At 42.9% G+C, this 24,023-nt stretch overlaps 1 protein-coding gene across 2 annotated transcripts in view; it reads right to left on the bottom strand.

Annotated features, from left to right (window-relative positions):
• NAPRT (nicotinate phosphoribosyltransferase) overlaps positions 1-24,023 on the bottom strand; it is a 368,826-nt gene that overhangs the window by 116,239 nt on the left and 228,564 nt on the right. For both annotated transcript variants that reach the window (XM_086966311.1, XM_086966312.1), the window contains exons 6-8: positions 18,489-18,685; positions 13,851-13,991; positions 9,053-9,137 (exon numbers count right to left, since the gene is read on the bottom strand). In XM_086966311.1, the coding sequence (XP_086822437.1) occupies positions 9,053-9,137; positions 13,851-13,991; positions 18,489-18,685 (423 nt within the window). The remainder of the gene's footprint in view (positions 1-9,052; positions 9,138-13,850; positions 13,992-18,488; positions 18,686-24,023) is intronic.

The following is a 24,023-nucleotide window of genomic DNA, read 5'->3' as shown; positions in this document are numbered from 1 at the left end:
CTGCCCCTCCCCCTGATATCCAGTGGAGTACGAGAACATCTCTAGCCTCAGGCCTCGGTTTCCGACGGTGCGAGTCCTTTGTAGGTCCAGACCCCATTTGTCAACTGGACTACTTGGTCCAGCTGTCTTCGGCGACTGCTTGCAGGTGAGTGTTTCTTTCTGTTCTGGCACAAGCAGAGCTCTTCGACGGGTAGGCATGGCAGCCCCAGTGATCTTTGCAGGTCCCTCAGGTGCAGTAGTGTCTTTGGAGCAGCCTCTCTCTGCTGGGTACTGAAAGGAGCAGGGTAGTCCTTTTTCTTTCCATTCCTGTAGTGATCTGACCACTGTGGGTCTAGAGTGCCACTTTTATGCTATCCTCTTGTTCATAGGCAATAGTTCCCAAGAGGCTATCCTACCCACTTTACATCATTTCCTGGGGGTATGGCCACCACAAAATCCCAGGATACCTCTCTATACCCAACTCGAAGAAGGTGCAAGCCTTCTTTCCTAGTAAGGAGCTCTGGACACACCGCTGTGTACCCAGCCTAATGAGCCAGTCCTCATTTGAAACCGTGTTTTTTTGCAGCTGATTTCTCTCCTCTGAAGGATATTCCAGCTAGTCTGCCTACACAAAGGAGCAGGCAGGCGAAGGTGTGATTGCCATTTGAATCACTGGGGTGGTAGCCTCTTTGAAGCTGGGCCATCTGTGGCTACCCCCCTGGTGGTAGTCCTGCTGGAGATCACATATTTTCCCTTCAGCAATTCTCTTTGTTCAGTGTTCTTGCCAGTGCATCACACTCCCAGCAGGGGAGCAGCATGGTGTGTCAGGTGACAACTGTTGAAGATAGGCAGGAAAGGCTACTGAAGGTTTGGGCAACAAAGTGTTGACTCTCTGAGTAGTCACCCCAAACTTTTTGCCTTCCTCCTCCTATTTTTCAGACCTTTTTGTTGGCGTTAGGACTCTGAGCACTTTACAACATGCTGACCAGTGCTAAAGTGCATGTGCGCGCGCCCCCCCACCCCCCCCCCCCCCAAAATAAAATATGGGAACAGTGGTGTATACACAATTGGCATATTATGTTACTTGTAAGTCCCTTGTAAAGTGGTATTCCATATGCCCAGGGCCTGCAAATTAAATGCTGCTAGTGGGCCTGCAGCACTGATTGTGCCACCCACACAAGTAGCCTTTCAAACCTGTTTGAGCCTTGCCATTGTAATGCCTCTGTGTGCAGTTTACTGCCAATTCAACTTCGCTTTTAAAAACCTTTGACCAAGCCTTAAACTTCTCTTTTATTACACATATGTCACCTCTAAGGTAGGCCCCAAGTAGCCCATAGGGCAGGGTGCTGTGTAAGTAAAATGTAGGACATGTAATGGTAAGTTTTGCATGTCCTAGTAGTGACAAACACCCACATTCTTTTTTTACTACTGTGAGGCCTACTCCTCCCACAGGCTAGCATTGGCAATTCTTTAATACATTTTAAGCTGTAAGATCAGATAAGAAAGGAGTAGCTGCATCATGTTTTACATCTTTGGAATGATAATAATAAATCCCCTATAATGGTAATATTTCATTGAACATTATTATTTTAAAAATGCCACTTTTAGAAAGTATGAAACATAGAAAATGTACCTAAACCTCAATTTTACTTCAAACACATTTCTAGTGTACTGAAAGATAAACAAAACTTTATACGTTTATCCTGGCAATCACTTATGCCTTTTATTTTGATAACTTATTTGTAATTTGGATGTTTTGATTCATCAAGAAAGACACATCAGCCTTAAACAGGATACCACATTATTACAATACAATCACAAACAAAACAATAAATTGTGCACTTGAAGGACCTAATCGGATGTCACCCCCACTTCAAAGGCACAAGTGGGTATATGTTGTGGGGCTCTGACCCTGCCAAGAGAGTAGACTACTGGACTTGTAAAGAGCTCTGCCAGGAGTAAAGACTGCTGCGCTATAAGGATTGCAACTTTGCCTGACTGCTGCTCTTAAGGAACTGCTTTCTGCTTTGCTGAGCTGCTCTCTGCCCTTCTGAGGAAAATGACTGAATCCATCTAACTTGAACCCAGAGTGACCCCAAGGGCTTGCACCTTGCTCCCTGCTTCTGAAGTCTCAGGGCCATCACAGACTTTCTACAGCTCTGCTGCTTCTGCTTGACTCTGCCATCTGTGAGTCCTGCCCTGCCTGAGGTGATAATCTGGTGCCTTGTAAGTGGATTCTGCAGCTGTTTTGCTTTAAAATTGATGCAGTGACGACTTTGCACAGATCTGAACCAACACAGTGCACTTTGATGCCGAGGACTTCCCTGCGCAGCCGACGATGAGAGAACCGACAGGTTCGATGATGACGCAGTGCCTGCATCATAAGGGGTTCGAAGTAGACGCAGGACCAGACTGTGAGGCTCGACTACGACGCTTTGAATAAACTGCGTTAATCGGAACCCACGCATCGAGTCTTTGATGTCAATGGCTGCTCCATCCAAAGTACTTTTCAGCGGGCCCTGCAGCCAGCCTGCCCTCAATTGCGGTCAGTCTGAACTTTGGATTTGCCCTCAAGTAACCCCTTATTGTGTTGACTTCTAAGCACCACTTTTTTACATATTCTTTACAATAACTCCAGTTCTATTTATCAGATTTTTGTCGTTTTGGTCTTGTTTTATTCATAAAATTATTCTCTATGTTTCTAAACCTATTTGGCGTACTTTTGTGGTGTTTTCATTCTGTTACTGTGTGTGTGTGTTGCACAAATACTTTACATATTTCTTCTTAAGATAAGCATGACTGCTCTGTGCCAAGCTACCAGCAGGTGAGCACATGTCATATTTTAGTGTGTACCTAGCTTACCCTGACTAGGATTGTGATCCCTACTTGGACAGGGTGCATACCTCTGCCAACTAGAGACTCAATTTCTAACATCTTTTTATTAAAAGTTACCTTAAATCCAATTTCAGTGATAATGATTTAAAAGTTACCTTAAATCCAATTTCAGTGATAATGATTTAGTGATAATGATTAATCACATACCTTAAGTAATATCTTAGGTGTTCTCAAATGATAGTTACCACTTACCACAGTGTCTATGAATCTGAATGTTAGCCAATAGGACTACGACCTTGCTTCAGTGAAATTAAAAAATTTGTGTTTTCACTGTCAAGACATGTTAAGCACGAAAGGAACATTCCCTTCTTTATGTTATTCCCTCCCCTAGGCCTTCCCAAAGAGTGGCTTATTAATATTAAAAAGGAACAATTTGACCTAGCAAAAGGGTTCATTTTCAAACATTTTTTATTAAAGATTTTTGACAGAGTATATCATATTACAATACCATCGCGTTCTGCACATATGAGATGTTAAAAAGTGCTCACAACATTAGATACTGTGAAGAGTCATGCACATCGCTAAGGTCAGTCCCCGGCCCAAACATAGTACTGTGCACATTTAAGGGTTACAGCTTCTATCTTAATCGGGCGTGGGGTAGGTCCCTGCTCTGCGAACAGTGCGCAAGTAATGCTAGCAAGACTCCATCATCCTTTGTGGTGGCTCTCTCTGAAGTTCTTCTGAGTCGAGGGAGTTATATAAATAGAACTACATGTGAGTAAAAACAGCTCCTAACTATGGAACAATAAACAAAGGGTAGGTAAACAACCCTTCCCCTACCCCCACCCCCACCTCTTTCCCATAATGTGGTGGCGGCCCCAAAAAAACAGAGAAAAACATATACTGTAAATCGCTTAGTAGGTTGTATGTTCTATCTGGAAGAGGTGAAGCTCCCCAACGGAGGGAGAACAGACAGCGGATGGAAGACCACGGGAGAGAAAGGAGACCAGAGGACCCCATTTAAATTCTTTTTTTTTTTTAAATAATCCCGGAAGATATCCGACATGCTCTCCAGACTGAGGTGCTTCCATAACCTGAAATGCCAGAGGGAAATTGCCGGGCTTCTCTCCTTTTCCATGCTGCCGCTAACGTGATCTTCGCAGCTTCCAAACAAAGCCACATGATCTTTTTGTCCGCTCGGGTCTGATGTTCTAAGGAAGGGTCCTGAAGTCCCAGCAGTACCTCTCCTATGCCAGTTGGGATAGGGTAACCCAGAATTTCTTTGATCTGGGCGAGAATTTCTTCCCAGAAGGGATTTATATGAGGGCAATCCCACCAGACATGCTGGAAGTCCCCCAGAAGACCACATCCCCTCCAGCATCTATCGGAGGATCCGGGAAAAATCTGACTAAGTTTGGAGGGGTGAAGGTACCAGTCCATCATGGTCTTGAGATGCGCCTCCCTAAGATCAACGGAGTGGTTAAACTTCGTAATGTCAGACCATAAGCGGGACCACTCTTCATCTGTGATACCTCGTTGGAGGATGCCCTCCCACAGTGACACGTAACGCGGGCGCGGGGAGTGTGTAGTGGCAAGGAGAAATTTGTATATAAAGGAGATCGTGCCCTTCATGGAAGTCGCCTTAGTGAGAAAAGATTCAAATTTTGTCAAGGGACGGGTAGCTGCCTCCCGGACTGGTGGTGTGAGGGCCCAGTGTAGTAATTGGTTATAGCAATACCTCTCAGAGTCCTGCAGATTGTATTCTTGTTTACAATCGTCAAAAGTAAGGGGGTCAGCAGCGTGAAAAAGGTGCGTTAGGGCTAAACAGCCCCCTTCCTGCCATGCATCGAATGGGCGTGCCTGTAGTCCCGGAGGGAATGCAGGATTAAAGTGCAATGGCGTGAAGGGGGAGGGGAAGGAGGTCCATCTCTCGTCGCCCGAAACAGAGTCCCAGACCTTTAGTGTTGTGCGTGTAGGAGTGCTAACATAGGTATTCTTGGGCCTATCCTGCTTGGGGCGCCAAATCAGATCCCATATGGTCCAACCTGTTACACTGCGGTCCATGTGCAACCAGTGTTTATCCGATTCATATTAGGTCCATTCTGTCAGTACACGCAATTGGGAAGCCTTATAATACAGGTGTATATCTGGAAGTCAGACTCCGCCTTCCACCCTGGATGGGCGTAATATCGTATATGAAAAGCAAGCCTGCCTCCCTTGCCAGATAAAATTCAAGATCATAGTCTTGACACGTTGGAAGTCTCTTTCCAGTTCAATGGGTAGTGCCTGAAATAAGTAAAGAAGCTCCCTCCTCCAGGTCTTTAATCCGTATATTATCTCTTCGGGCCCTATTTTCAAGGTCTTCGGACTTAAGTTGCAATTGTAGAACCTGAGCCCGGAGCAATTTCACTTCATCCTGGAGTTCTGAGACATGTTTATCTTGATCTTGAGAATGCGCCTTCAAATCCACTATCCGGGTGCCCACAGAGTCCACATCCTGTTGGAGAGAGGTGAGTTTTACAGTCAGGTCTGCTCGCAACTGTTCTATGGATGATTAAATGTCCCTGACCCAACTCTTTGCGCAACTCAGACTTAAGGTTTTTAAACATGGCGAGAAGGTCAGCTTTTGTGAGAGCCATGGTGTTTGGTTCGGCGTCCGTGCGCAGAGCCGGATGTTTGTCTGCTGTTGCGAAGAAGTCTGAGACATTGGAGTTTGTTTTGGTTGTCCCCTTCTTGGGCGGTATACGGGCCAGCCCAGGAGGTCCCGCTTCTATAGTGGTCCCTGCGGGCCTAGGAGCAGCGTGGTAGGGAGGGGAGCCGAGATGTTCAAGCTGCAATGCCCGAGGTTGAGACTGTGGAGTCCAGGGCGCAAAGCTGGAGGTGAGTATCCACGAGGAGGGCTAGATGGAATGCCAGGGGAGCAAGCATTGGGGAGAACGAAGCCAGACACTCAGGTAGCAAAAGAGCCGCTCAAAAGATCGCAGACGGTGAGCTGACAGCGGCATCCACCAAACACCCCGCTCATAGGATTCCTCTGAGGGGGGCCGACGCTGCAGGGATTTCCTCCTCACTAAGGTCCAGGAGCCATCTCGGAAAGAAACTGTGGCAAGTAAGAAGCCAACCATGCAGGGGGCTGCCAAGGAGGATGGGGAAAATCCACCTCAAAGTCCTCCCGATGTTCTTGAATCATTGGGGGTCGCCACGCGGGCCGCGGAAACATTAGCTGCCGTTATCGGCGCCCGTCGCCATCTTGAAGTCAGGCAAGTGGGTCTCAAGACAGCTTGGACGGGTGATGGTCCGCAGCGTGCAGCCACTAGAGCCTGGTATCGCTCATGCCCGAAGCCAGCTCACCTCAGGCACGAACAGATGGCGGTAGGCTAAAGTCAGGAAACTGCACCAGGCTCCAACTTCTGCGGGGACTGGTGCTCCGGTCTGAATGGCTGCCGCCATCTTAGGCACCGCTCCCCGAATCACTCAAGGCTGCACCTCCGCTACAAGCATGGCCCCAACAGGCGGTGAGTACCCATGCATGAATCCACCACATTTTCCGCTACCGGATATCACTGCTTGCGTCTCTCGGAGGTCCGGGAGGCCGGCGGTAGCCGCTCCAAGAGTGCACGCGGACCAGGAGCCGAGATGCATCACAGCCGTTCGGCCATCTTGCCCGGTCACGCCCCCCAAAAGGGTTCATTTTGCCATATAAAGTTGGCAGATTTACGCTAGAGGTTTGGCATGTCTCAAGGCTGCAGCGGCAGGCCTAGAGGCATGCTTTCAACAGGTTACGGTAGTGGTGGTACATTTAAGTGCTGCAGTTCACTAGTGGCAGCTAACTTATTAACCCTGGTTCCTCTTACACCATATACTAGGGACTTATGATGAAGTTAAATTAGCCAAACAGGTATTAGCCAAATGCCATTGTTCTTTAGAGGTCAAAGCACATGCACTGGAGCCTGGACAGAAGGCTTCAAGTCGAGGGGTGAACATACAAAAAGAGGTCCTTCCCAACACAGACTTTAAAGGATATTTACTTGTTCAGTCTTCAAATATTACTGTATCTGCTGACTCATAATAAGTACACATGGTACGTGCAAGAAGCTACATGTAAATATCCCGCACCAAGTCTAGCTTCACCTTGGGCATAGCCTAAATTAAAGGAAAAATCATTGTACATTAAAGTTGCAGTGCTGGAAAATCATAAATAGAAAAACCGTAACAGAAGGGTAAATCTGTCCAGAAAGAATAACATCTACCACAAAAATATTCCAGAGGATTTTAAAACAAGCCTGGTTCCCTCAACCCCTAGTACAAAGCAACACCTCACCATTGTCCTCTTAGGGGTTAACAACAAAAGAATTGCAGTGATCAGACATGTTTCCCTATCGAAAATATGAGTTGGAGAACAGAGGCTCCTGATCCAAGGGCCACTTTTGAAGGATCTGCATAGCGCCCTGATATCACACCACAAGAAGCTTTATTAAAATGGTTTGAATAATGCACAAGTATGCTATATAAGCAGCAGTCATTGACTTTAAAGAGCACAATTGCCAACGATGTCCGGGAACTAAACCAATTATAATTTTGTAGTTTTTAAGGTCAAAGTCAAGTCAAAGTCCACTTTATTCGATTAATTAAAATCATAAAAGTATTCTACAACAAATATCATACATTCATATATCTTAAAAACAGTTAATACAGTATTAAACAGTAGATGGAATTTAAAAAGCAAATTAAAAAGGCATTATTTACACAGAATTCTTTGCAGTTTGCACTCAACATTACAGTAAACATGAATTCAAGTATCTGTCCTCAATTGTGATTCCAATCTTAACCTTGATCTCTTTTTAAGGTCTATGGTGGATACTCGGCAGCAGGGAATACATTTTGAGTTGTTAATCAACCCCTCTAGGTTTCTACTCTCATTAAAAGCCTCTCATTTATAGTCCTATAAATGTAAAGCGAAAATGCACATCCAAGCCTTTTGGAATAAGGGTCGCACCAAAGGCATTGCTGTTCACGGACTATTAGATAAGAGCCATTAAAGCCATTGACTAACACTCGAGAAGCACAGAGTAAAAGATAACTTATTATTGTCTAAACAAGATGTGTGTACAACTTAAAAAGGCAAAGTTTTGTGCCACTAATGGGGACAATGCTCGTCTAACTTACCAAAAGGTAGCACGGGGGACTTGGGATTTCTGTCTTCTGAGCAACAAACAAGAAAACACCCATATGTGAGCCCATTGTAACTTCTGCTACTATTCGGATTACCAACTAAGCCATTTGTTGTAAGAAATCAGTTTTGAAAATACATCATACAATAATACACATGCTATAGGCAGGATAACCTGTATAAACAGGAAACGGAATAGGAGCGGAAATGTATTTTACCTACAAATGTTTGGACATGGGTGAGGAGAGGAGGTGTCACAGCCTCACATTTCAGTTATATGAATTTAAGGAGCAGGATATTCCTTTACAATTCAATACACTTATCCATAGAGGCAACTCTCCAATCTTCAAAGCATAACGTTTGGAATTTAGAAAGTACTGAAAATACGGATTAAAAAAAATAATAATTTTCATATTTTCCAGCAGTGACTTAACACTTGCTACTGAAATTCTGTGGATTTTTCCAGTGCTTTCTGTTTAGGGCAGGGGGTGAGAACATAGAAGATCTAAAAAGATGGACAGGAAAGTAGTCACTGAGAAGCAGGACAGCACCAAACATGTTAATAATGTGGGTATGCAGAAGCATTTCCAATGTCTTTCCATGTCATATTAGTTTGACCATGAAATCTCCTATCCCCCCAGGTAAAACCAGGAGTAATATGTGCAGGGAAAAGTAGCCTAAGCAAAGTCATAGGTGTGGCTTTACCATAAGGTAAAATCAAATTCTAATTGTATCCCTGTTTCTAACCAGCATAACAAAAACCAGGAGGTAAAACCAGCTGGAAGAGGAAACAGAAGATTTTTCCCTGGTGATTTTATTGCTCATTAATTAACAGTCACTTAGAATGAACATTTGCTTAGGGAATACTGAAAGCAAATGCTTTTCACATACGTCTCTTCAAATGCAGAGGGAATTGAAGTCTTGTGTGCATTTACCTGCATCAGAGACCTGCGCAGAGCTCTAAATGAAATCACGAAAGCAGAGGCGCCTCCTGGATCCCCAGCAGAGGGAATCAGGTGGCAGATGATGTTCAGTGAGTCGACTGTACAAAAGGTGTGCATTTCTTACCTCTTGATTCAGCTGCAACAGGCTTTTTTCACTGACGTTGTTGCTGATGGCGATAGACAATTTTTCAAATGCAGGAACGTTAAAGCTGAAATAAAATACATCCACAGTGACATACAAGCTAATTGTGGACAGGACAGTGTAGCGCCAAGACACCTTCAAATACATGTCATGCGACAGGGCGCAGAATTTTAAAAGTAGTTAACCATATTAAGTGCACCAAACTCATTTCGAGGCCTTCAAGAACCTACGCCTAATACATCAGAATGTATGGGCAGAAGTACAAACACTAGAAAGCAATGTGAGCGTCTCGGCTGAACTAGAGGAAGATGTATACTTTAATAGAATGGGAATGTTGGAGGCCCACTTGCTGAACTAGAGTGTATCAATGTTATACAGAGGCAAAGTTGTAACAAGACTTGCATGTAATAAATGAGCAGAGGCACTTTTACTGACAAATCGTTCAGCCGTGATCCATGCTTGAACCATGACTACAGCTTTCATGAGGAGTAAGAATCAGACCATTAATGGAATGCTCCACCTCCATACGCTCCCCGCGCACCTCATCCTCGAAGCCCAACATCTCGAGTTGATCCAATGAGTAAGAGCTCCACCAGGACTAAAAGTACCAAGTACTAGGTTAACTTGATTTCAAATTCACAACTATTTGGAACTAATTACACAGTGGAGAATGGTTTGTGGTGGCAGTCTCAACTTGCATTGGCCCTTAAGCTAACAGATTCCAAAAGCTGCTTAATCAGATTCGACAGTGGCAATTAAAATAATGCTAGCAACAGGCAGGGGGATACCATTGGGTGCTCAACAGATGCAAGTTTTTGATGGGACAAACGCACTGCTGTCATATAGTTTGACCTTATTGGTTGAAGAAAAATAAATCTATGTATGTAGGTGGAAGTTGCACTCAGTTAATCAAAAGAATCCATTCCAAGAGAGACCTTTATTTGCGTATAACAGGGCACAAAATCTCAAAGAACTGTTATCTAAAAAGACACGGATGAGCCTCATGAAAGGGGATGTTTCTTTTCAAGGAACCAAGAAATGTTGGAATTGCAAGAATTGCAATAATGTGATTAGTGGAAATGTTTTGTCACACCCGAGAACTGGGGAGAGGATTCCATTGCATCATTCTACCGATTGTAACTCTGAACATTTAGTGTATATGATCAAGTGCCCGTGTGGCCTACTCTATGTTGGAAAAACTGAACGCAAGATGAAGATACAATTATCAGAACACAAAAGTCGGATAGGCAATAAAAACACAACCTCACCTTTGGCGTTGCATTGGATGGAACATCGACACACAGTAGCCCAAATCAAATTCCAAATTATTGAACTAGTACCTAAAGTGGAGGGCAAAGACAACTCCAAGATTCTCCTCCAGAGAGAAGCCTTCTGGATTAAAAAACTTCAAAAGATGACCCCTTTTGGGCTCAATGACAAATTAGAAATGAGTTGCTTTTTATAAAAGCATTTCTTGAACAATAAGGCTGGCCACCTACACGTGAAAATACACATACATATAATCTCGTGCACAACACAACATCAGGCATAAATAAGATGGCAACTGATTTCATAATATGCATATTGTGTTCACTTAAATTATAGTCTTTTTTGCGCATGGAAAATTGTAAAAATGCAGTTATGTATTTAAATGCACTTATTTATTTTGAACGTCTATTTTCTGATTTTTGTTTTATGTGCTATTGCCCCGTTTGCACTCTAAATGGAGTTTTTAACATAGAAAGCAGAGGATAGGATTTAATTCATGGACGTGTCCTATGAAGTATTCCGATCACTAGCGGAGAGTCGGCTCGATTCTTGAGTCCGTTTTCTATGGTGAGCGTGGTAATTCAAAGTACCTATTGCCGTATACTGGAAACGTAAACATGTAGTCCGTTTTCAGTTTCATTGTATCTGTGTTACGTTATCTCGCGATAAATAAGCCGTGCGAAACACGGAAGTCAATCCCCTCCGGAGTTTGAGGAAGGAATGGCGAACTAGCGATCGGGCAGTGGTTTCTCGGCGAGTGTCGTAGTCACTTGGTTTGACGGTAGAGATTTAGATAGTCCAGTCTGGCAATTTTTTAAAACAGTATGCATCCCTTTGCCTTATAGAACGCTATGTTGTTGAACCCTGTTCTCGCTATTCGTGGGACAATACGCTGTTAAAGCAGGTGAGATGTTATATCACTTTCACCTTTTTGTTGTTAAAATCAGCTATTTTTTCACACTCCTGTTGCTAAAATTTGGATGCACTTTTGGCTTTTTACATAGATTGCACTTTTACTTATCGTGACGAACACGTTGACACCAGGTGAGATTTTGAATCTGGTACTCTTAGATATATCGTACAATCTTCATCGCAGAAGTAGTGATTACCCATTAATTTTGTATTCGCAGGCAGTTTTAATTTTATTTTTTCACAATTCAGGCAAGCGAATTGTGAATGCATATTAGTATAGTTGTCTATTCTAGAAACATTGACAGTAAAGTTTGCGGATTTGGTATCTCGTCTAAAAATAAATAAATAAATAAATTCATTGATTTTTGGAAGAATAAGAAGTAGAACAGGCACTTCTTAATAGTGAACCAATAAGCATAGTTGTCAACTAAAAATCTCATGTTGTGTAAAGCCCGCATTTTGAATGAATTACATATTGAGTGTTTAAAAGATGTATTGACTTTCTACTGTTTATTTGTTTATTCTTTTGAATTGTATATAGGCTCATAATGGCATCACATAAAATTGTTTCCTTGTTCTTCTTTGTAACACAGGTACCCCTGATGAAGGGACCTCTGTGAGTCCCGAAATGCATGGGGTTCTCAAGAATTGTAACTACTGGTAGAATTGATGCTTAAGAAAATGTATCAATGATCTATGTTCATAAATAACAAAAAGTGAAATATGTGAAGAAAATAACATATTAAATGTGTTGATGAAAATCAATCAAATATTGTGTTAATGGTTCTGAAATATTCTTTTTAAGTTGATGCATGTTGTAGCCCTAGCTGCCAAATTTGGGGTTAGGCCACTTCCATCCTTATTGGTTGAAGGACAGATTTATTGTAATCAGCATATCACAAAATATACTGAAAGGAACAAAGGAAGACTCATTGTTTCTTAAAAGAGTAACCAGGGTGAATACCTCCATATATTAAATAAAACTGTCTGCAAACTTCAAGTTAGGGTGAACTTTTACCTCCGATCACTGCTAAAGAAAGAAAAAAGTGATGGAGGGCACAGCAGCTGTAATTTGCTGCTGGTCTGCTACATTTTTTTTTATTAGCTTGTATATTTTTAATTTACAAATTTAACATGGGCAGCTGTAATCTTTGAATGCTAAACTAAAAACAAAACAGCCACCACGTCATGACGTTATGAGCTGGTACTTCTGTAACATTCTGGCACAGACATATGGGTTAACAAAGCAATACCAAAGGGGATGATGGAGGGAATGTTGAACATTGCAAGCACTCACCCCCAGTCAACTGATCTGGGTTTAATCCATCATCATTCTTTAGTTCACTCAGCCACCCCAGTTCAGACATGGCCATATGCAAATCAGTGGCCATATGCAAATCAGTGACCATGTGCCTCATGGGAACAGTTCAGCCCGAACTGCCAAGCCATGTCTTCCCTGGACCGGAAACAAGTATCCTGGGACCGGTTTCGAGTTCATTACCCTCATCAGCCAGACTATCTAGAATCCAGTGGCAACGTGAGCAAGGGGCCCACGTCTGGGCATACCCAGCCAACTTAGGGCGAACAAAGCAATACCAAAGGGGATGATGGACGGAGTGTTGAACATTGCAAGCACTCACCCCCAGTCAACTGATCTGGGTTTAATCCATCATCATTCTTTAGCTCAATCAGCCACCCCAGTTCAGACATGGCCATATGCAAATCAGTCTGACCCTGTGCTTCATGGGAACAGTCCAGTCCGAACTGCAAAGCCATGTCTTCCCTGGACCAGAAACAAGCATCCTGGGACCGGTTTCTGGCTAATCAGCCGTCATCAGGCAGGCTAGCTTGAATCCAGTGGTAAAGTGAGCAAGGGACCCACATCTGGGCATACCCTGCCAACTTAGGGCGAACAAAGCAAAACCAAAGAGGATGATGGGATGGCGTGTTAAACAATGCAGTGACTCACCTCCAGTCAACTGATCTGGGTTTAATCCATCATCATTCTTTAGTTCACTCTGCCACCCCAGTTCAGACATGGCCATATGCAAATCAGTCTGACCCTGTGCCTCATGGGATTAGTCCAGCCCGAACACTCCGTCCCATCATCCCCTTTGGTTTTGCCAGGAAATATGGATTGCCTGATGATGCATGCGTGCATATTATTCATTCTGCTTTTTTTTTTGCGGATTGCTGATGAGGAACAGCATGGGCAAAAAGCACTGGCAAAGACAAAAGAGGGAAACAGGAGATTTACAATGCTTGTTTTGAAAATGTCCACTATGGCATCATCTGTGCCTAGTACAAATGGCTTTTCAGTGGATGGGAAATATCTACACTGCTGCTCCCAGCTGCACCTTTTCTACACCTGATGGACAACTGCAGCTTCAGCGTTTTCTATTCTGGGAGGGATGGAATCTTTCCCTACTGTCACCCCATGTTGTAAGTGTCCTGCACGGGAAGATGCTGCTGGAAGAAAAACTAGGAGCAAACGAAAATACCATTGGCTTGCCAGTGCTTGCTTATATTGTTCTTGCAGTCTATACCTTACACATTTATATAATCTTATAATGGCATCACAAGTTCAAGAGTAACTTACTGCTTAGCACACGCTCGGAAGGTGCTGCGGATCTCCACAGATTGTTTGGACAGGTTTCCACTGTCCAAGCGCACCCCCACTGCCTGGTATCCAAGCTGGTGCAGTGCCAGGACCACTGCACAGAAGTTTGGGACTCCACTTCTGGAAAGCAAAGTAGTGGGTGTGAGAAAACTGCACGCAGAATGAGCTCATGCGAGGAATCGGACTTCGCCTTCACACAGTGTCTAGACATGCATGTGTACACAAACACATCTTTACACAAAACACAAAACACACAAAACACTTATTTGCTAGGACGAGGAACCAGAGGAACACCTGTTAAGCTCCTAGTTGCCTATGGGGCGTGCTATGGAAGAGTCATTAGGAGAACGGTTAGTCATAACAGGCAAGGTGTACTGGTCTAGCTGAGAAACCTCAACATTAATCAGGTGGTCCAGGATTTATAAGACTCTAGATTTCATCTGGGTTAGACTGGACAGGCTAGGGTCTGGTTTTGCATTGAAGAAGGCCTGAAACTCAGACAGGAAGTCATCATTAGAGGGGTTTGACCGCAGGAGACTACATGACAATGGTTCAGTTTGAGCCCCCACGTAAACTAAAATGCTATTCTGATTAGGAGCTGCCACAGGTCTCCTCCAGTTACACCTAGGGCTAACAATAGGGCTGATGAGTGTATGTTTCTGGTTTTGACCCACATACCCCACCCCCACCCCCTTATCCTCCCAGAAGATGGAGCTATTAGCACCGGGGGTCCATCCTGATTACCCTCCAACCCTAGGACATTACTTATGCCACCTGACTGAACCACCCTCATGGGAGCATCAGAACAGCAGGTGAAGGAGAGGTCAGGGAAAGTCTATCCCTTGTTTCAGCCAACTCTATCTCCTTAGAAACCACCCCAACAGCTCAGGTCAAGGAGCTCTTGATGGTAGAGACTCGTGGTGCATTTATTAACTAAAGTTCCAAACATGGAGATAAGGCCTGCGTGAACGATGGAAGACATGTGAGAACCAGAGAGATATATGTACTCCTGGGAGAATACTCATTGGCTGAAAACGAAAGAACAAGGTAACATGTATTGCAACAAGGATTTATGGTGTCTTATAAAGTGTGTGTTCCTAGTGAAGTTTCAGGAAGCCCTTGTGCCACACCATGAGACACATACTCTATGCTTTACCTCTTGTTGATTTGCATCCTGCCAATGCGTATTTATCCTATGGAGTTTTAAGACTCTAATGAATCTTTTGAACCTCTCTTTTTGGAAAGTTCTAACATTATTGATTATTGGTTTTGAGCGTCCAGCTCTAGTCTCACTCTTGCCTCTCACTTTTGAACTCTTCATGGGTTCTGATTGACACCCTTTTCTCCCCATTCTTAGAATAGGGATTCTTCCCTTTATGGGACGTGCTGAATGCATTATTTAAATATGATCTGCTCTACCCATATTTTTATTATCAATTCAGTAATCTGATTGATATCTGACTAATGAAGAAAGAATCTGAATTTACTAAACTTATAATTAGAAAATAAAACCCTTTCAAACTGCTTACAACTCTCGTTAGTGACTAAAATGTGGAGTTGTAGTTAAGATTTGCTTGTGATGATGAAATAGCGGCTTTGATCATAATACGGTGACAAACATCCACCACCTGAGAGGAGAAATCTGTGCAAGAATGGGTCCTGATCCTGTGAGTAATGGTAATTGTACAATATTTATTAAAATTAGACCCACACAATCTCATGCAATTTTGCTGCTGCAGAAAAAAATGTTTTGAACACTGTGCAGATCTTGAACGAATGGATTAAAAAAAATGATCTCCGCTTTACAATAGTTTTTAAGAAAAACAGCTTTTTAGCCAATGAGAATGAATGCTGCAAAATACACCATTAGGCCGATCTTTTTTTACATTCAATTTTATGCCTAGTCCATTGGTTACGTTCAATGCTATGCATGTAGGAGTAAGGACGCATTGAACGGAAGATAATACCTGCTGATGATGGACTATAAAGGATTATTTAGTATGAACACACTCAAACAAAAGGCATGGATGGCAATACGTGGTAGCCATGTTGGATGATGAAATTCCTCCATGCTTACTGTGATGGAGCATATCGCATACCATATTATTGAAGCTAGTATCAGTCAAACATGATTATTCATTCCATTATGACATCCAGGGAGAGGAATGACATAATTAACTCTCAGTATGATGTTTTTCATGAGCATGTACTGCGAATGAGATGAAAAAAAATGTGAGTACGTCCTCCCATTCAAATGAGTTTGAATGAGTTCCTATACTTGTTCTTTCAATTTTTCTTTTTATTTGCATGCATGGACATTATATGATTTCGATTAATATGCCATCTTTAACCTGGACACCAACACACATTGGGATCTATCAGACGCGTACACTTCTGCCCAGTAATTCACAGGTGTCTCCTTTCGTTCCTGCCCCCTATACTTGATCACAGACTGTATTTCAATCACTCACTATAATTTATCCTTTCTTTCACAGCCTTCAGAAATCCATGGGCTAATGAGCCAACAGGGGGCGAAGCACGTGTCGTAACACGTGTCGTGTCGGCTGCTTTTGCAGCCGACGCCTTGTGGAACACCTCAATAATGATGGATTATTGGACATTTTCACTGTAAATAAAAAGCAAAACTGAAAGAACAAGGAAAGGAACTCATTCAGTCTTGTTTGAATGGGAGGACACGCTCAACTTTTTCATCATAAACTATTGACAAAGAGGGACGAAAAATCCAAACCTCGAGTACCATAACAAATTAGGTATTGTTCACAGGGAGGGAGAGCTAGACCTTGTTCTTTTTCACTTCTGTGAATGACAATCCATTCACTAACAGTAAAACAAACATAAGTAAAGGCAGAAAAATAAGTCTGATAATTGGAAAATGAAATGGCTGTAATGAGTCAAAAGTAAAAGTCTTTCAAACCTGACACCCAATAAAATATAAACTATCTTTGCCTGTCATAAACAAATAGCGAAGTCATTTAATCTTGTCGAATAGAAAATTGACGTGCCTTAAAAAGAAAGTATTATTCCCTATGAATTTTGGACCCAACGCAGGTCGTCCATCAAGGGGTGATTAAGGGGAACATCCTTTACCACGCGGATTTTACTCCGCAGTACCCTTTCAACGCAAGTCGTAACCACGACCTGCGCTGGAGGGCGCTACAGGACAAGGAATAATTTAATTTACTATCCAACACCCTCCCTACTGTACGTAGGCTGGTGTTGGAATAGTAAATTAAAAAATTCGTAAGTCCGCACCCCTACAACGCAAGTCGTGGTAACGACTTGCGTTGTAAAAAACGCGTCGTAACGTTACGCGTGGTAAAACCATGCATCGTACGGTCGTACATCCGGTGATTAGACCAGCGTTTTTGTGGTTGAAACAAAAGGGCTTATGACATATTGAGGGCAAAATGAGGAGATTGTAGAATAAAAAATACACGGTTACAAGTACATTAGAAATAATACTAAGCATTCAATAAAAAGAGCCTTGACCTTATCAAAAGGGCTGTTGTGAATGAAAATTGCTTTTAAATACATAAACAACCTAGGAGACTCCATTCAGTACACAGCTTTTCTCTGTGGGGCTATCTTATGTTCGCAAGGATGTAGCTATTCTCAAAACAAAAAACCAAGCATTGGGTACCAGTCATGTGGAAGCGAAAATTGCAACTGACTGGGCAAGTGGAAACCTGCTATTGGAGGTCAATGTAAATAGCTAAAACTGGTCGCTGGTCTAGTGAAAGTCGAGATCAGCAACTCCTAGCTGCCAAGCGGTTGTATATCAGGTATGATTGCAGCAGAACGTGCATTCAAAAATTCTGGAGCTCAGTTGTACAATGTTGAACTACATTTCCCACAAACCACTGTGATGTAATAAAGAGCCAGATGTGCTACTTTGGCAATATCACCCCTTAAAAAGGACTTTAAATCCCACATGTGAGATTTCCAAGTGCACCATTTGGAAATCCTAATTTTGGTTGGTGTTACAAGTCCAGTACTGCGCCATTAAAAATCAAAAGAGGCCTCAAGTGCGCACCCATTCACCTGCCAGTCACAGAAGTAGGTATGCTAAGTGGCAGCCGCCGTCTATACAAGGTGGTCAGGCGGGCAGGAGGGGTGGTGTTGGGTTGGGTAATAAAAATTGAAAAAAAGATTAACCTGTCGCTCCGCTCCCAGCCGCTTTGTTGCTGGTCTTGTTTGGCCCGAATGTGGATGGGCCTCAGGGCACAGGCTCCACACCCAATCCAGATGCATAAGAGCAGCACCAGGATTGGTCTGAGCAGCCTCGGAGGTCGCTCAGACAGTGCCTTGGAGTCTGTGGCTTTTCTCCAAACCAGCTGTGTAACACAGCTGGGTTGGAGAAACATAAGTGTGCATGTCTGTTTGGCCGGCCTAGGACAGCCGACCAAACACACATGCACACTTTTAAGTGCCATGCCGGCTCGCCGTATACCTATTGCATGGCACAGACCACAATACATGAAATGATAATAACATTGTGTTACTATCTTTTTATTTATCTCTGCTGGCTCTGGGCAGTGGGGCAACACTCCTCCGCCAATGTTGAAGAGCCCCTGCTTGGCAGCAGTCCCACCTTACCTCTTCACACAGTAGGTATCCACCAGCACCAGGAAGTTCAGGGGGAAAGCAACCCCGTAGGAAACAAAGGCAGCCAGCTCCCCGCGGTGCACTTGCTCTGGTGAGACTTTGAGCAGCTGGCACACTCGTGCCAGCCAGGTCTCAACCAGGCACATGAAGTCCACGGCAGGCTCCTTGCCGCTTGCATGCTCCAACATCTAGAAGACAGAAAACAGCGAATGTGCAGATTAATTCCAGATGCAGCCCCTCCTCCTTGCTCTGGGATACTCTGTGGGAGCTTCTGCAAATATGAGATAAACACCTGTAATTCTGACAGCCAGACAAAAAGCCAACTAATATTAAAGATGGCGAAATGACAACTGAATATGTAATTGGTTAATTTCATCATTAATCTCGCAATGGCCTCTAAATCAAGGTCTTGGAAACAAAGTGTAAGTGGAACTGCAAGTCAGACATTTCGAGTAAAAAAATGGAAGCACAGCTTCTCATTGCTGGAACAGTGGCCGACATTTCTTTTTTTTTACCAGAACACTGGCTAAGACATGAACATCTGAGTAGGAGCTATAGGAAATGACCTCACTTCTAGGGAAAGTAAAATGTATTGCAGTGGGCATCTTACATCAGGTAGCATAACCACTTCCAATAAGGCACTATAGGCTTTTCTTCACTTTAACACCACCTGATAGTCACGTCGCTGTGCCATTTGAGAGGGAGATGCAGCGACACCATACTCCGCACCTTCCAACACATGCTGTTATTACTCCCATGCTAGAGGCGCTATAGGGGCACAGGGTTGGTTGGAGTAGTTGTACACTGTACAGATAGGATGGTTTCACTGCACACCCAATCTTCAGTACAATGCCAGGTAGTTGGGTGTATCATCCTCCCCAGCCCGGGTGCATACAAACGAAAGAAGCCACACATGGAGCTCTGAAACAGAAGTCTTTATTCTTCAACATACTCGACAGGTGAGGGGGTCGCCTCACTCGTGATAGGAGGAGCTGACGAACATCTAGAAAGGTGTTTAGAGTGTGATGAGTGCTGTGTAATGGACTTTCCAGGACGATGCGCTGTCCCCATGTATCCTTTGCACGTCATAACCCTCAAAGGGTCGACAACAAACAGAGTCTCCTTTTTCCGCTTCATTTTCTGCTTGAGCTGTACCCAGTCTCATTTATCAAAGACAGTTTCAGTGTCGGTGCTGATCAGCATATGTTTTCATCTTGGACTTTCGAGAAGCGTTTGTGGCACGAACCTCATCGATATTTATCAATCGGTCCGAGGGCCACTTGGGTGATTTGCTTGTGATGGCTCTCCCAAATAGCAACGTGGCAGGACACAACAGCAGTGGAAGTGCATTAAAAAAAAAGTATGGCATATGTGATACTGCATGCAGTGGGGCAGGGGCAGTGACCATGGAGGTGGGGGTCAAAGGTGCGGTTAAAAAAACGAAATATTCTGTAAGTTCTTTTGGTCTTCCACCTTCAGGTATCTACATTTAAAATAACTTGCAGCTTAAATGAGAAATATATAACAAAAATGTTAAGTTAATTAGTGCGAAATGCACTATAGTACATTATGAAACCTCTATTAATTGATGCACTACAGAGGTCTGTGTGTAACCAGAGAGTCACAGAATTAATTCTTGGATGTTGCAGTGGAGAATAGCGACTAGTGTATGTTTAGTGCTACAAGGTTCCATCCTGTGACAGGAAGCACTGTGAATATGCAAGTTATGATTTTAAACTTGCATTACACACAATATAAGACAGGCTGCAACAAAATGCACAAAAGGTTTTAAGTTAAAAGGATGATTCCAAAATATAGATTTTAGTAATACCCACATTGTATGTAATGCAATTTTTTTTATATCACTGTTCCTTAAAAATTTGCACTTCATAGCTCATCGGGTAACTTTCTTGCACTGCCATTTGAAAAGAAAAAATGCTTGACATCAGCAACCATCAAGCGACTCCATCAATTAAAGAAAGTACCGACTTCCAAGCTCCTTTTACATTTGCAGACTGACCAGTTGCACACATTGTCATTTCTTTCAGGCAACCAGTCCCCCTGGCAACAAGGCTGCAGGGGTGTGGAATTCAATAAAATATCTACTTGTCCATTGGGCAGGTTGCTCCATAAATCTACTTGCCCAGTAAAAAAATCGACTTGTCCCTTTGGTGCCATGTAGTGCGGCGACAAATTATGGCAGCAATGCTCATTATGTAGGAGCTCTGATACAGCCTCTTTGATTATGCCAGGGCTTATACCATAGTAGTGTTTGAATACCTGTAATCCCTTTATAGTGCCAATTTTCTGCCGATCATACTGGGGCTGAAGGTAGTGGTAAGCAATAGTTCCAGGGTTAGAATGCCATTTTGAGTCTATGCCAACCTACTAACTTCCATGTTTTAAGGGTTTTCAACAACTAACCTTTTCTTTTTTTTTTTTTAAATACATTTTTTATTGTTCATCAACATCAGGATTACATTTTCATTATATTATTCATCAAGATCAGATAGTTAACACAAAACATTCCTTTCTGTAAATTAATCCTTATACAAAGTTCTCATACGAATTCTTACTTCCTTTTTTCTTCCTAGCTCAAAAATAATACAAACTGTTAAATATCTTGCTACAGACTTAAGCCTCCCCCAGTTTTCGTTTCCATTCTATTAATGGAGCCCATATCCGTCTCGCAGCTTCTTTTTTTGCCCTTCCCTTTTTCTCAAATAGGGCCTGTTCCAACATGAATATCGTCGGTGGTCGGGGGTCTTTCCAAAGCGACGCTATGCATAGTCTTCTTAATACCATGGCTATATACAAAAACTCATAGTGAGGTATTTCCAAACCATATTTTGTTACTCCTAGAATCATTACTTCGTCGCTTAACTCTAGGTTCATTCCCAACGAGTTCTTATAAAATTGTTCTAACTCTTGTTTATATATATTTAAAACGGGGCATGAGGCGAACATATGAATAGTATCGGCTTGATTAGATTGACATCTCGGGCAGGTTATGCCTCTAGTTCCACCCCACTGTGCCACCCTGTGGGGAGTGTGGTATAGTTCAAACAGAGTTTTATATTGCTGAGTTTGCAGATTTGTTGCCCTCAGCACGGTGTTTGACATTTTTAATGATTTCTCTGCCTCATTCCCTGCCAGCCCCAATTTTGTTCCCCATTTCTCATACATTTTATTAGAGTCGTCTTCCTTATATTTGCAGATTTCACCATATAACTGAGATATGGAGCAACCAGTTTCCTTTCTTATATCTTCCATTATATCTATTTTTTGCATATCAACGCCCCCTCCACGCTTTTTGGATATAACTGACCTTACTTGTAGATATTTATAAAAATCTCTATGGCTTAGATTATATAGCCTTTGCGCACTCTCATAGGTAATTATTATCCCTGCCGCCCCTATCAGATCTCCTATAGTTTTTATCCCTTGCCTATCCCAGCCTTTCATTACAGAGTCATGGAATATTGCTGGGAGAGATGGATTCCCATATAGTGGTGTATAATAGCTCATTCTGCCCAATTTTATCTTCTTTTTAATGGTGGACCATATTGTTATAGCGGCCCCAGGGTTTTAAAGCGTACCTTCTTATAATAGCTTTTCTCCACATATTTGAGAAGCCATCTATCCGAGTCTTTAACCAAAAGTTCATATACATCTGGAATCACATCCCTCCCTCTCCATTTGTCCGTTATATCTCCCCCCAGCATCCCTCTTATGTACTGCAAAACTGCGGCCCAATAATAGGCTTTAAAATCCGGAAGCATTAACCCACCACGTTCCCGAGGTAGCGATAGAAAATTTTGGCTTCGGCATGTTCTTCCTCCTGCCCATATAAATCTGTTTGTTACTCCTTCTAGCTCCCTAAACCATTTATTGTCAAATAACAGGGGAATGGTCCTAAAGAGATATAGTACTTTAGGTAAAAATGACATTTTTATCATATTGCACCTGCCAATTGTGGTCAAATGTAGATTGTTTAGTCTGTTAAACTCGAGCTTGGCTTTGCTGATCATAGGTTCTATATTTTTTGCCACAACTGTTGATATATCAGAGGTAATTAAAACCCCTAGTTACATCGCTGTTCCAGTAATTCTTTGGTCCACCAACGTTATTTTTTTGTTTGCTACAACCTGTGTTTTATCTGCATTTAACTTGTATCCTGATAGTTTTCCATATATAGCTGCCTCGCTTTCTATTGCTCGCAGGGCCGATTCGGGATCACTTGATGTAACCGCCAAATCGTCCGCGTACCCCAGAATTTTTGTTTCATATCCATTCAAAACAATTGGTCGAATATCTATATTTTGTTCTATTTTTCGTATAAATGCGTCTATATATAGGGCAAAGAGGAGCGGAGAGCACGGGCACCCCCGTCTGGTTCCCTGCCCAATTGTTATTATATTGCTCATTTCGCCCATAATCCTAAGTTTTATTTTTGGATTAAAATATAATGCTCTTACCGCATTTATATATATGCTCCCTAGATTCACTTTTTCTAGCACTGCCCAGAGGAATCCCCACGAGACCCTATCAAATGCTTTCTCCGCATCTAATAATATTAATGACATAGGGTCTCGTGAGGCTGCTGTGCCATCAAACAGGGTCAACACTCTCCTAATATGCTCTGCAGTGCCTCTCCCGGGTTTAAACCCATGCTGTCTGGGGGATACGATCTTGCCTATTACACTCCCTAATCGATTTGCCAAAATTTTCGAATACATTTTAGCGTCGCTATTCATTAAGCTAATAGGTCTATATGACCCGGGATTAGTCGGTGTTTTTTTTTTTTTATGAACACAATCATAACTGCTTCACTCCAAGACTTCCGGGGGGGGGGGGGGCTTGGGGGGGGGAATACCATTTTGGATATTAGTTATTAAATTAAAAAAGTCCCCTTCTATTTCAGGCAAGAAGGTTTTATAGAATTCTAGCGGGATGGAGTCCGGGCCAACAGCTTTTCCAGCTGGGAGATCAGAAATTGCTTTCTGCATTTCCCCTCGATTAAATATTGTTTCCAGACCCCCTTTATCGGCCTCATCCAGCCTTTCTAGGTTTGCGCTTTCTAGAAACTCCTCTATATCCCTTATCTCGGCCCCTTGATCCGGACTGTAGAGTAGCTGATAAAATTCTTGAAATCTTGTGCATATATCCCTAGGTGTAGTTGCTTTGCTTCCATCTTGAAGCGTAATCTCCGCAATATCACCCTTTGTGGTTGCCTGCCTTGTTCGTATAGCTAGTATGCGGCCGATCTGTTGGCTATATTCGTATTGTTCCTTCCTCCATGCCAGGTATTTCCCTGCTGCTTTAGATGCGAATATTTCCCCCACTGCAGCCTTAGCAATTGTTAATTTCTGCAATATCATTGTAATATCTTGCTCAAGGACTGCAAGGGCTGCAAGGCTGATTCCGGCGCCAGGGGTAAGTCAGAAACAGCGTGTGTGGTCAGAAGGGCTACAAGAGAGACTTTTGTTTTAACAACTTCAACAGGCAAGAATGTGGGAGCAAGGG

Source organism: Lissotriton vulgaris, chromosome 4_1 (assembly GCF_964263255.1).
Source record: "Lissotriton vulgaris chromosome 4_1, aLisVul1.2, whole genome shotgun sequence".
Taxonomy (NCBI): domain Eukaryota; kingdom Metazoa; phylum Chordata; class Amphibia; order Caudata; family Salamandridae; genus Lissotriton; species Lissotriton vulgaris.
This window is presented reverse-complemented; position numbering and strand designations above follow the sequence as displayed.